At 47.1% G+C, this 13,067-nt stretch overlaps 1 protein-coding gene across 1 annotated transcript in view; it reads right to left on the reverse strand.

The window, feature by feature from the left end:
- slc30a6 (solute carrier family 30 member 6) overlaps window positions 1-12,908 on the reverse strand; it is a 58,754-nt gene extending 45,846 nt beyond the window's left edge. The window contains exons 1-4 of the mRNA XM_005743603.2: window positions 12,512-12,908; window positions 11,395-11,441; window positions 10,150-10,236; window positions 1,695-1,779 (exon numbers count right to left, since the gene is read on the reverse strand). Of these exons, the coding sequence (XP_005743660.1) occupies window positions 1,695-1,779; window positions 10,150-10,236; window positions 11,395-11,441; window positions 12,512-12,809 (517 nt within the window). The 5' untranslated portion in view covers window positions 12,810-12,908. The remainder of the gene's footprint in view (window positions 1-1,694; window positions 1,780-10,149; window positions 10,237-11,394; window positions 11,442-12,511) is intronic.
- Window positions 12,909-13,067: the final 159 nt, after the last annotated feature.

The raw sequence follows: 13,067 nt of genomic DNA on the forward strand, positions 1-13,067 counted from the left end.
ACACACACACACACACACACACACACACACACACACACACACACACAGCTGATAACTAATTGACATAAATAAATCGGAATAGTTTGACAAAAATGAAACAAAATTGCTCAATGAGCTGAAAATGAAAGACAACAATATGAAATCTTTAAACCTTCCTGTCTCAAATCATCGCTCAACATCATCTCCACCCGCTCCACCCTCCCCTGCACTCATGATGATGAAAGAATGAGGAAGAACATATTCTCTCAGATAACAGAGATTTTAGGAGGAAGGATTTTCCAGTGGCTCCATCTGAAAAGTTCAGAGAAGCAATTCTTCTAAAAACTCCGGCCAGGGTGGAGATTTACGTGTGGACGGGATAATTTTTTAAAACGAAAACGGAAAATCTCCGTTTTCAAAAATACCCGTGCACGTGTGGACGTAGCCTTAGTTTCTGTGTTTAGATCAGTTTTAGTTAAATGTAAGCAGTATCAGTCTAAATACAATTAGGGAGTGTGTCTTTACATGCCAGAAAAAGGGGCGGAGCCTGGACTGGAATCATGAGCTGCACAAACGTTGCCCAACAAACACGAATGTACCGGACGCCACAGCGTGAGCGTCGCTGTCTTTTTCTCAAAGGGTGCATCCATAAACACAAGCACGTGTCGTACTTCCTCGTAACCTGGGTTAAAGTTGTGTTTGCTGCTGAGGTCGGAGGAGACTTCCTCGGTGCAGAGGACTGTCTGACAGCGTTGAGACCGGCCCGCTGTCTGCGCCCGTTGTTCTCCTCGGGGCCGAGTATCGACAGCGGTGTCGCCTTCCCCTGTTTGTTCGATACCTCTGTTCTCTGCTTCCTGTCTGTGCGACACCCGACGCCATCACCCCGTGTGTGTGCGTGTCTCAGTGTGTGCGTGTGTCTGATGCCGCAGTATTTGCAGGCAGAGCAGAGGATAAAGTTGCATGTTGTTCTTTTCATGGCAGCGTTTTTCAGAGCGATGGATCCCTGAGAGGATTTAATGTTGGTGGGCATACACAGGCCTCGCTGACCATAAACACGCCGCCTCACCCTGCGGCTGGAGGCAGACGGAGCATCAGCACAAACACTAAATAATCAAACCTGAGCTCGTAACACTCACACGAGTTTAAGCTGCGACAACCGATATTTCAGGCTTTTGGAAATGTTTCTCTCCTCGGCATCATTCCCACTGATCTATGAATCCACCAACCTGAGAGCAGACGTCTCCTTCCCATCTGCACAGCTCTGAGACTGATTTAAACCTGTCTCTTTCATATACAGCGAGCAGAGCTATGAGGTGGAACGGCTCTGCTGTGCTGCTGAGTTTGGAGAGGAAAAAATAAAGCGCGCCTGTCAATATGACAGATGTGTTCTCTGTGTTGTAGCACCGGAGGGCGAAAGCAGACGCTGTGAAGGACTCTGTTTCTTCAACGTGCCCTTTAAAGTGCAATATTTTGACTGAGGTGACCTCCCCGCCGCCGCCGCCTCAGACACACGCACACAGCAGCATCGGGATCAGCCTGACCCCCTGCGGCGAGACGATCCTGCCTGTGTTTGTGTGTGTGTCTGTGTGTCAATCTGTGTTTACGGTGTGTCGACAGGTATCTCTGCCGGTTAACATCCGAGACTCCGAGAGAGTGTGTGTGTGTGTGTGTGTGTGTGTGTGTGTGTGTGTGTGTGTGTGTGTGTGTGTGCTCACCCATGCTGTTGGTGGAGCTGCACCACATCAGCAGACAGCCGGTGCACAGCAGGTTGAGCACCCCGAACAGCAGGATCCTCCACGACTGCAAACGACAACAAACAAACAAGAAAGCCGTCAGAGAGCGGCAGCTCAAGCTCCGGGTCGAGGCCCCGCTGAGGCCCCGTCATACCAACAAGCAGTCCTTTAATCAGCATCACATCGACGAGAGGCACGAGGGACTTTACTTCACTCATAGTGCTGAAGAAATGTTTTGAAGCTGTTTTGAAGCTTTTTACCGACTGGGATGGATCAGTGTGGTTAACCATATGAAGCAGAACAGATACAATCATTTTAAGTTTATTTGCACACGTGAGGCAAATCTTTTTCGAACATGCAATAATAACAAAAAGGTTCATAAGCGAGCAGGAACACCAGCGCTCCTCAGACATCTTTACATCCGGCGAGCAAGGAGCAACGTCAGCTGATCAGAGTCAGGCTTTGATCAGCTGACACTCAGTAAACCAAACAAAACTCAGAGTGACACAAGAGTTTTTTTTAAATACATTTTTTGAGGCTTAATCACGTCTCAACCACTCACCACAGACAGCTCTCCTCTAACAGGCAATCAGAGCTCCAATCGGATTGGGAGCTGCTGGTTTTGGCTCTCGGACGGAGAGGGTGAGTTTCCCACCTGCAGTCCCGCCGCTCTGAGCTCGGTGAGATTTAAGTAAACGCTCTGAGTGAACGAGGCTCGCTGAGGTCTGAATCAGAAACACGAGCCCAGAGGAAGGTCACATTCAGAGCACGAGAGCAGGAAACGGGCTCGGTGATGACAAAGAGCAGCTTTGCCCGTCAGGAACATCTGCAGGGCCGAGCCTCTTATTCCAAACAGAGAAATAAACGAAGCAGAACACCAAGCGTATACAGCGCTGAGCCACGCCTCATTTCTTTACATTTTGCCTCGAGGAGCCAGGCTGTCTTGTAATTCTTAAACAGGTCTTGAGAAATAGTTCTCCAGATTATCTGAAGGTATTTTTAAGTTGTTCTCTGGACATTGGCTGCTTTTTCACTCATTTTCAGTGCAGTCCATGTACTTGATCATTTTCACCGCAGTTTCATGTTTGCTAAACCACCTACGACGCATTCAAGCAGAAATAGCTTCAAACTCAAAGCATGAATCAGTGTTATGTCTACACACAACTGAGCACCTGTTACCAGCAGGTGTTTCCATTTCTTTAGTAGAATCTATGAAAAATGCCAAAATCTGACATAAAATAGGCCCTAAAGCAGACCCTTGTGGAACTCCATATGTCATGGTGGCTCAACTTTACCTGAGAAAGCTACACCAGTGTTAGCTTCTGTCCTCATGTGTGGTTTGTGTTGGTAACCAGTAACGAGGCGACATTAGTGATTACTGGATGTTATTCCCAACAGGAAACCTTTGTGATTTTTTAAGGGAACATCCAACTTGACTCAAAGAAAATCCTGCTATTAAACCAATGTCTTCCTTCTCTTACCCCAACCAATCACAGCAGATGGCCCCGCCCCTCCCTGAGCCTGGTTCTGCTGGAGGATTCTTCCTGTTAAAAGGGAGTTTTTCCTTCCCACAGTCGCCAAAATGCTTGCACATAGTGGTTATATACATTTTCTCTGTATGGTCTAGCTTACGGTATAAAGCACCTTGAGGCGACTGTTGTGATTTGGCGCTGTATAAATAAAACTGAATTGAGAAGATTTCACTTTTAACAACAGAACAGCTGACCAAAGTGCTGTACAAAAACAAAAGCCTGGTTAGCTGAACTAAGCTGATCATGGGGCGATCGTGGCTCAAGAGTTGGGTGTTCGTCTTGTAATCGGAAGGTCGCCGGTTCGAGCCCCGGCTCGGACAGCCTCGGTCGTTGTGTCCTTGGGCAAGACACTTCACCCTACTGGTGATGGCCAGAGGGGCCGCTGGTGCGATATGGCAGCCTGGCTTCTGTCAGTCTGCCCCAGGGCAGCTGTGGCTACAATGTAGCTGCCTCCACCAGTGTGTGAATGTGAGAGTGAATAAATAGTGGAATTGTGAAGCGCTTTGAGGGTCTCGAAAAGCACTCTATAAATGCAATCCATCATTATTATAAGAGAACTCGACGGCATGTGAGGGTGAAGCTCGCACAAATAAGAAGGGGCAAGAGACGCATTCCTGTTGTCTGCATAAAGCTTTGTTGTTACAATTTGTTTTACAGCCTTTAGTTAACAGTCAACAAAAGAAATTTAACTGCGTCTTCCTACAATGACAAGTAAAAGATCTCAATCTTAACCTTAATAAAAAGCATTTTTTAAAAAAGCACATAAGGCGCATTTAAATCTCTGTGGGTTTTATGGGCAAACACACAAAGGTGACACAACTCCAACAGAGTCCGCAGGTAAACGTTCAGTGTTTTTACTGTGAGTACAGCCCGTTCCCTCAGCCTGGATGTGCAATCAGCAGAATTTTCAATGAAGAGAAAAAACCTTGAGTCCAGGCTGCGTGTGCACGTGTGTGTGCGTGCACGCCTGTGTGTGTGCGTGCACGCCTGTGTGTGTGCGTGCACGCCTGTGTGTGTGCGTGCACGCCTGTGTGTGTCAGAGGGGAGAGAAACGAGAAATGGAGCGAGGCGGGCGAGCGACTGTGTGTTTGTGTCCTGGCCTGTCACTTCGTGTTGGAGTCATATGCCGTGGTGGGGAGCGCCGAGTGCTGTGAAATCTACAATTACTGTGGTGTGCTGTGTTATGACAGCGTTGGGGCGTCTGGTGACAGCACTAGCCAGCGACAGGCATGGGAGACCTTCAGTGTGTGTGTGTGTGTGTGTGTGTGTGTGTGTGTGTGTGTGTGTGTGTGTGTGTGTGTGTGTGAGAGAGACAGAGAGTGTGTGCAAACACAGAGACAGCACTCGAGCCAAAACACCCCCCCACCTTCGCTTCCCTCCACGTATGCAGAGCGCCCAGGGGAGCGCGCACAGCGGCCACATTGCGACGCTCTGCTGCCCCCGTTTGTCCGTCAGCAGCCTCGCCCGGCCGTACGGCGGCAGCGTGACGGCGTGCCAGCATATTGAGGCTACATGTGACACTGGAGTGACAGAGGGTCAGTCGCCAGGTACTGTATTAAAATCCCGAGTCGCTGCTGATGCCAGGCGCATCACGGCATCACCACGCAGCGCCAGGCACATGTGTGTCATCGTGGCGAGCAGAGGTGTGACTCACACCAGTCTCGAGACTTTGTGCAGAGCGGGATTGTGGGATATTTTTTTGTGTGTGGCGAAACCCACCGAGGCTCGCTTTAGGTGGCAATTAAAACACAAGGAGTGACCTCCGATGACCTCGGTGTGGCGCTCAGACCGCGCCGACAGGCCTCGCTGTCTCCAGGGTGGCAGTGTTCTCCTCTCAAAATAAACCCACTTACATAATGAAGCGGCGGCGGCTGCAGACGAGTTTTCCCGCTCGTTTGAAGCCTGCCAGCCTCTCCCTGCCGCCCTGCAGTCGTGTCCTTCCCGATGTCCCCGTTCAGCTTCGTCGGGACGTTTTGCTTTCAAAACGTCGATGCAGCTCCCCAACCCTGTGCTGAGGGAGAACTGCAAGAAGCTTCCACTTCTTCTTCCCAGGTCTAAAGTCTCCTCCTGTGTTGGAGGAGGATCTCATCAGCGTCATTCTCAGTCTCTCCAGCAGGTCTGTGTGGCACAGTGGTCCAGTGGTTAGCGCCGGTGCAACAGACAGTCCAGGGTTTGAATTCGGTCTGAACACAAGCACGTTCAGCTAAACTTGTGATTCTAAATTGTCTGTAGGTGTGAATGTGACTGGTTGTCCATCTCTCTTTGTTAGACCTGTGATGGACCAGCGACCTGTCCAGGTGTACCCGCCCCTGTCCCGCCCTGTGTCAGCTGGGATTGGCCCAACCCCCCTCAGCTGACTTTTGGTTCATTTTCAGTGTCTTCTTCCTGCCACGTGATGTCGTTTGTCTTGACGAAGTTCTGAAGAATTTTTTTTTGGTTTTGAAGCCCTTCAGTCTCAGATGCCGTCCGACGGTTATGGGGCTGCAGTCGGCACCAGTAACGGCCTTAGTTTGGGTCGAGGATCGTCCGGTGTCTCAAAAGACAGCCAATCAGATCCTCCGGCTTAGTGCTGGTGACATTTTTTGGGGTCGTCCACTTGATTCTTTTGTTCCATAACCCTCAGGATCCTTTAAGAAATTCCAAATGACCGTCTCACTGCGTCCCTGTTTATGCAACACGACCACGTTCAGGGTTTGTTTACCTTTGCCATCAGGACTACCTGACAGAACATGACAATGAATCCACATTTTTGCACCGATTTAAAGACACGTGGTCCTAAACCTTTGATCACCTGTTTCGATTTAAGTGTTGTTTTCAATAAATTGCTCGAAAAAAGTTTCTGTCTCACTCACATTTCTTCTTGTTGCATGTTGAAGCTCTACTTGGAACCTTGTTGAGATCCAAAATTTTTTTTTGTTGTTGTCATTTTTAAAGTGGTTTTAAACTTTTGATCAGGACTGCACCATCTCTCTGGCCAACTACTATTACATTTGAACTAGCCTGACTTCAGTGCTGCTGATTTTCCTCCATCGTTTTAGAAATCCTTCAGGCAGCACTCCTTTAAGTTCTGCTCCTTGTAAATCCTTGTTTTAACGTAACAGCTGGGAGGAGAGCCGCACTGATCGCTGAATGGGGCCGTTTTTAACGCTCAGTTTGTCTGATGTCAGGAACTAAAAGAAATGGCTGCGAGCAGAACATACAGCTGGAAGTCTGACAGTAACATAATCACACAGTCACATCCGTTTCTGTAGACCGTGAAGCCGCAGGTAGCTGCTGCAGTATTCTCCTGAGCAACAGGTGTCGCCACTCAGACGATCCACCACACATATGAAAGGAAGATTCGAAACTAGAAGCAAAGCCATTAAAAAGTGTTTTTATTTTTAACAGAATGTTTCATCTTTTTGAACATCTGCAGCATGTCGGTCTATAAAAATCTGAATCTGTGAGCTTCTGAATGGATGTGTCATTAACACGCTGGTCAAAGGTGACACGATCGTACACTCGCGTCTTCAACCAAGAGGTGCACCACCAACCGAAAAGACATCAAAGCAGCCACTCGCAGTTGTGTCCTTGATCCAACACAGCTGATTCAAATGGCTAAATGACCTCCTCAACATGTCTTGAAGTTCTCCAGAGGCCTGGTAATGAACTAATCATTTGATTTAGGTGTGTTGACCCAGGGTGAGATCTAAAACCTGCAGGACACCGGCCCTTCAGGCCTGGAGAGGTCCACCCCTGGTCTACATACTACTCTTTTTCCATCATCACACACAGCTCGCCGTTTGTGCCTCTTTCACACGAACTTGTAGTCAGACTGGGAGAGCCCGTGCTGACTTTTCCAGTTGGTAACCACCTTTATGTGACCGCTTGGCTGACATTAGGAAACAAAGGCCATCCCCCAGCTGGCGCAGGACGCGTGTTCATTTTGAGGCACATTTAGGCAGCGAGAGTCTGACGCCGACTTCGTTTCACAGACCTAATGTCAGCATTTATGGCATGAAACCTGCAGATTTCAGCGATCAGTAAAAATATCTGCATCGTGCTGATAAAACCTCAAATCAGATGTTGACGAGCTTTATTGCACAAACAGGAGATGTAAGCGGAGACTGGAGGCGAGGCGCTAAGGAAGCACGTCTCAACTTTTGCTGCTTTGAATCGCGTTTGGTCGCTAAGCCGTGTACGACACTGCGTAATCCAATCCCGGGCTCTACGGGGAGGCTGGACCCCCTGCTAGTGCATCACCAAAGTGGATTATAGCACAATAACACACACACACACACACACACACACACACATTTAATCCTTTCACATTCATTACCATGCCTTCAGTGTTTTTGCTTTTTTTTGTCCTGTTCTGAGACATTTTTAGCTCCACATCTGTGCCTGTTTTGTTTTGGCTCTACCTTATTTTTTAATGCACTGTAATTGTATTTTTATTTATAAGCAGGAATCAGTACAAACTCTGCTTCTGCTCCTTGTTTTTATGTTGTTGTTGAATATTTAATTTATGTGTACGGGGGGGAAATCACAAAAGAAGAACCCTCCCTGGGATTTAAAGTCGTGTTGCAGGAAGGGCGAGAGATGCTGACGAGACGCGTACGGCAGGCGGCTGAACCGGAGGCTGCAGCAGGAGCCAGAAGCAGGAAAACCAGGCATGAACACAAGCCTCGTGTGCGATGTCTGAAGCACTAACATTTGCACTACACAGCTCCTACCAGCATTTAATTCAAGCTGCTCAGATTTAGGAACTTTCAGACGATCTGAGCTCTGAGCGAGGACAGCTGGGTTTCAGTGAGAGTTAAGTGAGGAAGGAGAGTTAACCAAAGGACACTCAGTATATTTATTCCATGTCACCGTTTTTTTTTGTTTGTTTGTTTGTTTTTTTTATACACTGGGATTATTCTGCTTGTTACAGCTGGAGATGTTTTCACATTTTGTGATGGACTGATCCAACTTTTTCCCCGTTCTCCTCCGATACTGCAGCTTTGGGAATCGGTTGACCCCGAGCACTGATCTGATGTGTGTTAAAATAATACCGGGCCAAGTCCTCACCTTTTCCGTGGATCCAAGTTTTCAGGCCGTGATGATGATACAGGCCCGGACGCTAAACGCTCACCTACGAGCCCGGCCTGGCCTTAGAGATAAGCGGAGGAGTTAAAAATAGATCCGTTGCTCCTTCGTGTTGAAAGCGAGCCAGCTGAGGCTGCTCAGGCGTCTGCTTTGGATGCATCCAGAGCGCCTCCCTTTGGACGTTTTCTGAGGACATCCAGCTGGGAGGAAACCTCGGGGTAGACCCAGAGAAAGAAACCCAAACCTGAGCGTGATAAAAGCGTGTTCCCATTTCTGCTCAGTCTTTCTTTCCCTTTTTATTCTCTGGCTTTTAAACCGCACGAGTTCTAATGACTGTTTATTCACTTCATCTTTTATTCTTTTAGCTCCACAGCACCTCCCGTTTCAAGCAGAACTGAAAGGAAACTTCAGAGTTAAATGTGCCCAGATTTGGTCACCGAGCAGCGATCTCTGCTGGAAACGCCGCTAATAAGTCAGAGGTGGTGGAAACCTCACGGGGTTGATGGAGGGTTGTTTTAAAGGCCTGGAGTTTGATGTTAAAGGATTATCTGGATCCAGACCGAGCGTGGACATCGACCAAATGAAGTGACAGGCTGACGACGATCACCCACAGAGACTAGCCGCCTCCTGGTGTGGGTGATCCTGGTGAGTGCGTGCCATTTGCTTTTACAGCCTGTGATTTGGTCATTCGAGGGCGAGTAGGAGTGACACAGGAGACTTTAAATTAAAAACACATAATATATCCACACATCCTTTAATCTGATGACCTCTTCACTCAATTCAGCACATACATGCAGACTTTGGGAAGTCCACATGGATCTCCCTCTTTTTCACACAGACTGTTCACCTACATCAGCCACAGCTGAAGTAAATATCACTCAGACGGAGCACAAACACAAACTCAAAGGTTTCACTGCCAAAAATCTCGCTTCTGTGTGTTTATATGTTCATAGAAATGAAACCTTACACTCAAAGTAAGCCTGATCTGCGATAAGGTGTGTGTGGTATTCCCAGTGAGTTTTTACCATTGCAGTTAATTAAAACACCCAGCGCTGCATGCTCATATAAAACAACTTTCAGTCTTTTTTTTTAATCTACGGGTCTTTATGATGTCAGAGAGAGAGACTCATGTGCAGAAGCCCCACCCACCTGCTTTTCAAACCGTATTTTTCCAAAAGCAGCCAATCAGAAGAAAGTCTTTGGAGGAAGGAGGAGCTAAAGCAGCTTGTTTCACACTGGATGAACTGAGGGTGCCGCATAAGAAAAATTATTCTGAGCTGTTAATCATGCAGAGCTCACCACAGGGCTGTTTGTACCTGCCACGGCTCATCTAGTGTGGAACAAATAATAAAAGCTGGTTTCTGAACAGATTTTGGTGATTTTGAAACTGCACAGAGTCACAGGTTGACTCATCAAAGTTTAAGGGAAAGGTTTGCTACTAAAATCCTAAATTCTGCTCGGTTTAATCTTCCAATCAGAGGGAATATTCTAAACTTTAACCAAAAAGCAGCAGCAAAACAGATGACAGCAGGAAGCAGATGAGCGGAGGCTCTGCCGGCGCTCCGAGGACCTTTAACGAGCTAAAGAACGTGAAATCAGCTCACGAATGACGGTGTTTTCCTCTGAGGGTTTCATCCCTGCTGGAACACGGTGACCTTTCAGGAAAACAGGATTACAGGAGGTGTTTGGGCTGGGCTCGGCGTATGACACACAGCGTCTAACCAGCTTATCGGGATTATAACGTGAGGATCCTTCAGATGATCGCCGCTCAGTGAAAACGAGAGGAGGCCGAACAACCAAAGCCCGGAGAGGACACGACATGTTTCATCACTTACTCGTCTGTCTGAGGACACCAGCCTGAACTCCTGCAGAAGCTTCCCAAAGATGGATCTGTGCGTCTTCCTGAACGGGTGAATAGTCCCCTGAAAATTCAAAGCACACGAGGAAGAGCCATGAGAAGCAAAATAAAAGCCCTCGGTCCGGCTGTCAGTGAAATTAAACTACGATCAGGTCCAGAAGAGCGGCAGGCAAACATTGACCTACACCGCCACCATGTGGTCGCGTGTTGTAGCACATTTATTTCAGCTTCCTGATAACCTCAAGAACAACTTTATTCTAAGTTTGTAACACTGAAGGAAAATAAATCACAGTGAAGTCGGCTCAGTTTTCCATCCTGGGTCAGATCCACGAAGCCCACTCTGATCTTCATGGGCTGGACGAGTGAAACTTTGCCTTCTGTCAGTGTAAACAAGTTTAATTACACATTTAAAATCCCTGCTACATGTTAATAAAAGAAAAATCACACATCTCAGCTTTTCTTCATGAGACACAGATTTGCTGTAGAAAATGGAAAAATGTCTTTCTGTAAAATGTTAATTCTAACATTTAATTGTTTATCGGTCACTTTGGTGCAGTATGAATCAGCCATGAGCTCTTTATCAGCAGGAAAGCAGCAAAACGCCTGAAAATACAGTTCACAGTTCAGACGCCCTCCTTTACATTTTCCAAAGCTTGGAGACATTTTCCAGGGAAATGTGCAGAAACAGGCTGACAGATTCATGCAGGAAGAGTGTCACAGCAGCACACGATGACTGCCTGGCCAAAGCAGCACTCACATTAGAGGCACTGAGAACGATCAGACCAGGGTTTCAGCTAAAATTCTGCGGATTTTAAAGAAGACAGAAATGTTTTGAGGTGACACCAAATTGAGTCTAACAGTTTTCAGCTTTTCGATGTCATCAGATGACGACTAATAACTCTGTAAAACCCAAGCGTGTGCTTAAAAACAGCTGAAACCCAGAAAAACAACACTGCAGAAACGTTACCCCAAAGAGTATGTTCATTTAAATATTTAATATCTGCATTTTTCTGACAAATGACTGTTTTGCATCACACATGAAAGCCTTAAAGCTTTGCCTGCCTTCTTTCTACAAATCCTTTGTTCCAGTGTCACACTGGAGAGAATTTCTCTCTCTCTGTGGCCAACCCTCCACTCCTCGGAGTTTGACTGTGTTTGAGCCCACGTGGACCATTGGAGACATAAGAGAGAAACTATGACTGTGAAACCTGAGGAAACTCACCAGGACGTAGGTGTCGTGCTCGTGCTTCTTCCTGTGCATCGGGACGTCTGTGGACGACAAAAATCAGTCAGTGTGTTACAGCACAACTACAGAAGGACTTCAAAGTGTGATTACAGCCTTATAGGACAGAAACGTTTGTCCCATCTCAGGTTTTCCAGGTTTCCAGCTTTTGATTGACTGGGTCACAGCTGATGTGGTCCTCGATGCCATGCACCATCACTAGTTCTCAGAAGAACTACATTTTAAGCTGCAGCACATTTTTCTGCTTTGCAACCTCCGTTAACTCATCAGAGCTGCACATAAACCAGTTCTCCACCTGCTGCAGGTGCTGATCCTTCATCTTGTAGCAAAGAGACAGTCAGGTCAGCAATCTAACCAGGGCTTTCCACAGATCAGATCCCTTCCATTGTTCGGCAAAAGGGTGTTTTTGATCCAAGTGGTTGACAATTTTAAAGATTTATCTGATTATTCATAAGAGGTCCAAACCGATATTAACACACTGAGCATGTTTCAGCTGATCTCACATCAACCACGAGACAGCAGGACATGAAAAGATTCTTCCATCCACTGTCTCCTCCAGCTTCTCCATCTAAAAGGAACTAGTTTCCTATAAAATACCTGCACACATACTTCACAGGTGTAGCGAGCAGATATTAGTGAGTCTTTCTTTAACAATAAGATGAAATGGAGCAGTTACCATCAGGTTCTGCTGACTCCAGCAGAAAGATGGCCCTAACCCTGGAGTGTGAGCCTGTCGCTTTTACAGCTGTGCTGGTTGTTGCTGGATCCACCAAGAAGGACCAAAAGAGTCACGTTAGGCTGATTATTTAGCAGCAACACGGGAGCCGGTGGAGGACTCCTGCTTCACCCTTTTCCATTAAAGGAGAGGAAGCAGGAATGGTGGAGGAGTGCAAATACGCCGTTTAAACGTTAAACTGCTTTCTACGAACTGATTATCCGGATACAGCCCTCACCAAAAAAAGACGACAGGTCTAACTGACTCAAACCGGCCGTTAGCCACGGTGCTAGTGTCGTTTCAGCCGGTAACTAGTCGGTAAACTCCGGAGCAGCTGATTGAATACGTGTTGTTAGCCATTAGCCTGCTAGCATAACAAACCTGAATCCTTGATGTTGAGGACATCCACCGACACCATGTCCGGTTTATCCAGCGGCCCCACCTTCCTCTCCGTCACCCCGGACGGCACCACGTCCGGCTTCGGGCCGAACTTTCTCGGGTAAAAGTCCCCGGCATTGTGATAAGATAGACCCGAGGACGTAGACATCATTCCGTCCATCGCCATTTTGGACTTCCTGTTCCCATCAGTCTGTTCTTTCTTTTGGTTGCGCCGCGCATGCGCCACTCCACCAATCAGCGGAAGCGCTGAACGTTTACAGATCAACCTATGGAAGACCATTTGGGCTAAGGCTTTTTTTTTTACATATAATTGAAAAATTAGAATTTAAAAACTGTTAGTGTTTGCTCCAAGTCCCGAGAAACTGAAAGACAGGGCATCCTGCGCCAAATCAAACATGTTACAATGGAGCATGACGAAGGAAGAGCTCGAGTGTAGAGGTGAGGGTAGGGACAGCAACTTAAGAAAACACAGGCAAATAGAAACACGCTGCAAAAGTGCACAAAATACAACAATTTTTGGTAAATAAATAAATAAATA

The sequence above is a fragment of the Pundamilia nyererei genome, unplaced genomic scaffold (genome assembly GCF_000239375.1).
Source record: "Pundamilia nyererei isolate P.nyererei 1_Seehausen unplaced genomic scaffold, PunNye1.0 scaffold00133, whole genome shotgun sequence".
Classification (NCBI taxonomy): Eukaryota; Metazoa; Chordata; class Actinopteri; order Cichliformes; family Cichlidae; genus Pundamilia; species Pundamilia nyererei.